We start from the raw sequence: 4,099 nt of genomic DNA, 5'->3' as shown, positions 1-4,099 counted from the left end.
CTTGGATTTGATTCAATGATCCTCCCTTCCTTTCATGAGCGTGGAGCATGGCATTAAAATCACCAGCAATACACCATGGGGAAGAGATATTCTGACTAATAGAATTAAGACAACTCCATAACTCCTTTCTCTGACCTCTTTGAGGACTGCCATAGACAGCTGTAAAGAGCCAGGGAACAGAATTTTTACCAACAACCTGCATATGAACAAATTGAACATGGTGGTGGAGAACAATAACTTGCCAGAAATTAGTGTCCCAAAGACACCAAATACCTCCCGAGTGCCCTCTAGATTCCTCCACAAAGACGCCATCAAAACCCATCTTTTCTCGAATCTTATTGCCACGGTCCCCACTAACATGGGTTTCAAGAAGAATTATGAAATTAGCTTCAAACTCTCTCTTCAAATCTCTAATCAGAGTATGAAAACCCTTTCCACCAACTCCACGACAATTCCATATAATAAAATTCATAAATAACATAAATGGAAGGGAAAAAAAAAGTCACCAGAGACCTAAGCTTAGGACAAGGCAATGCCCTTCCCTCTGTCATTAATCTGACCATATATGCCATGGTCGTCCTTGTTAGAGCTACCACTTGCAATCTCCACAGCTTCATCTGGAGGTTTTTTCAGTTGGTCACCTTCTTTTCGAAACATCACCGAATCTCCAACTACGAATTTTGGTTGTTGTTGCTTTTGGATTTGGACCATGAATTCATTCTTGACCACATGCTTCTCAAGGATGTCCTGCACTTGTTTTGTAGCCTCATACGCCTCTCTCTCCTCTTGTTGGAGTTTTCGCATGCTTTCAAGTATGGCAAGTTCCATCGCTTCTTTCTCTAGATTCTTCGATGATGAAGGTTCACTGGAGGAGTGGCATTGAGTAACCTTGCTTGTTTTGGGAGAATTATGGTTAGTCTTGGTTTTGGGCTTTGAATTCTTCTCACCATTGTTAGGTCCATACTTAAAAGAGATATTCTTCTTAGATGATTGAGGATTTTTACCAGCTCCAGCTTTGAGAATCTTTTTTGCAATAGAATTATAAGGTGTAATAACCTTTTGGGCTTTTGCTTTTGTTTTTGCAAGCCCAACATGCTTAGCCTTCTCTTGGATCAATCCTTGTTCTGGACCCACATGCATAGCCTCTTCTTCATGAGCATTTCCATGCAAGCTTTCCTCACGTGGCTCTTCACTAAAATCATCACTCAACACATTAAAACGTGACCCCTCCTTATTACTAGTCTCTTGCTCAATATTTGAATCTTCCTTATTAGTGCGTATCTCTCTTCCAAATTCGGCTCCCTTGTATTTCGGCGTGGATTTATCAAACTTCCTTCTTATAGGTCTTCTTACCATCATCCAGGGCCCAAAATTAGGGGGATCTTGATTACTTACTCGATTATTATGGGAATTAGAATCTCCTTGAGTAGCGCTATTAACATTAATATCCTGATTCTGATTAGCTTCTTCTTCCTTTGGGCTGGTACCGATATCTGCTTCCTGGTCCTCTTCGTGGCTTACTGCTTCGCTACATTGCTCCGCCTTATGTCCATACTTGCCACAATTAAAGCATATGAGATGGAGACCTTCATATTCGATATTTAGAGTGGTTCCAAGGACCGAAATTTTGGGTACCAATTTTTTAGACAAATCAATTTCTACACAAATTCTTGCAAATTTTCCTCGAGAGTGTATGGACGTAGCACGATCAATTTTTAACATAGTACCAATGGTTGAACCAACCCTCCACAAGAACCTATGGTTGTATAGTTCAATAGGTAAATTTGGGATGCGAATCCAAGCAGCGATCTTCTTAACTGCATTTTCTGTTGATAGAAAAAAAGGTCTCCACCTTTGAACAATAAGATAATGCCCTGCTATCATCCAAGGACCTCCAAGGAGTGCATGAGAGTAATCTTCCTCATCTGAAAAATGCACCAAAAAATAATCACGATCCATATCAATAACACTAATCTTACCTTTTTTCACCCAATCTCGATTCAGTCGTTGTTCCATGAATCCCAAGTGCACTCTTTTTCCTAATACTTTGACAATCAAAGCCGCATGCCAGGGTTTACACCACTCGTCAAACTCTTCTCTCGACACTGGTATGACTGGGCATGGATCGAAAGGCTTATCCGTCTTCTCTAGCACCTCTTCATCTTTATACCACCTGTCCTCTGGATCAGATTCATCTTCATCAATAGCCCCTTCCGGAATTATATTATCGTCCATCTTCGGACCTGGCGGTGATAGCAAAGAGTCTTTATAGGACATATCAGCTATTTTTGGAGAGTTAAGGTTTTCCCCGACCTGAATATCCATGCCGTTTCCATGCTTGTTGAGATCAGCAACCTCCCTTGTTTTAACTTTCTTTGTGCTCCTTTGCACGAGATCTAACTCTTGTCGTGATGCCCTAGGAGAGCGTTCACCAGACATATCACTTTTCACGAGATTATTGCAAGTTGGATTTAGTAGCAAATAATACTTTTCAAATAAATTCTCTTTTAATTTTAACCTATCATACACAGACACTGATACGAACACAGAACACAACATGATACAAGACATGTAGATACGCGAATTTTAAAATTTTATAAAACATAGGAACACGGCATACATATAAAATATAAAGTATTTTTTAGATAAATTACAATAAATTTTTAATATTTTATAAGTTTTAAAATATAAAATAATTTTTTAATTATTTTTAATGTCTTCTTTTAACTATATAAAAGTATTTAACATATTTTTTATTTTAATAAATAATAATATATATTATTTCTAAACTCATTTCAAAAATACATGTTAAGAATAAGATTGGACACACTGACATGTGATGGTATTTAAGTGTATTCAAGTGTGTCCAAAGAAAAAATTTTTATTTTTTATTAAGACGCGATTGGATACGACAGCACACGCACATGTCAAACAAATATCTATGCGTATCGTGTCTAAAATATATTCGACACGCGGATACAAGAACTCAACGAAATATGTGTTTCATAGATTTTAACCCTTCCCCATCCTCTGGTTTTTCGAGTAAGACTATTGACTAGCCCTAAAGATTGTTAATGTAATGTGATTATTAATTTCCTTAATTAATATATCATATACCGTTTATACATGAAAAAATCTCCCTCCAAAAGAACCATTTTATAAAACAATTTTCTTGTAAAATACAATAATTGATCATTCTTAATTTTTATAGGCATTAATGCAAATCTTTTCTTAGAAAAATAGATTCTATTCTTATATACTTTAGATTTAATATTTTTTTGTGAGAGTATAAAGCATTTATTATTGTGCTTCATTCTCAATGAGAGTAGATTGTTTTGATTTTTTTTAATTATTTAATAAAGTATGATATTTTATTATTTAATATTTTTTTCATGTATTTTTTTAATTTTATTTAAAAATATAAAATAAATAATATTATATTTTACCAAACAATTAAAAAAATTTAAGAAGTTCCATTCTCGCCCCATTCGCAACTGTTAAAACATTTGCATTCCATTAATGAATATTTTATACATTTTAATATAATAACAATTTATATAATAATTAAAAATAATTTACAACTACTATTTGTTTTATTATAAAAGAAAATTAAACCTAATATAAATTTATAGAAAGTTATTTGAGTATAAAATTAAATGGTATATATAAATTTTAAAATGAGAAATTAAAAAATCAAATATTGTTAAGAATAAATAGTCATTTTTAACCACAAAAAAATTGAATACTAATAAAACTAACCACAAAAAATTAAACTAACTTCATACTTATAAAAGATATATTTTGTTTGACAAAAACTATTCGATCATCAAATTTTTGTTCATCCGATTAAAAAAAATATTAAATTCTTAAATTATCTGATTATATAAAATTATTGGCATGCTCTTTCCTTCTAGTAATTTCTAGTTCCTACTGCATGCTTCGGTGAACAAGTAGAAGAAGAATGTTTGAAAGCCAAGCGCAAATTGTTGTTCAACCAACAACATTGGGCAAGCTTCTAGTGCTGTTCATCCTCTTTGTTTACTCACTTAAATTCCTCACCACATCAATGACTATCACGACTCACAAGCTCCCCATTGTT

At 33.9% G+C, this 4,099-nt stretch overlaps 1 protein-coding gene across 1 annotated transcript; it reads right to left on the bottom strand.

Annotated features, from left to right (window-relative positions):
* Positions 1 to 519: 519 nt before the first annotated feature.
* LOC148550731 (uncharacterized) lies at positions 520 to 2,439 on the bottom strand. The gene has a single exon (XM_088494601.1). The coding sequence runs from the start codon at positions 2,437 to 2,439 to the stop codon at positions 520 to 522; it is 1,920 nt and encodes a 639-aa protein (XP_088350727.1).
* Between the last annotated feature and the right edge of the window lie 1,660 nt (positions 2,440 to 4,099).

This window comes from Arachis ipaensis, chromosome B7 (assembly GCF_059453495.1).
Source record: "Arachis ipaensis isolate K30076 ecotype BB chromosome B7, ASM5945349v1, whole genome shotgun sequence".
In the NCBI taxonomy this organism is placed as follows: Eukaryota; Viridiplantae; Streptophyta; class Magnoliopsida; order Fabales; family Fabaceae; genus Arachis; species Arachis ipaensis.
This window is presented reverse-complemented; position numbering and strand designations above follow the sequence as displayed.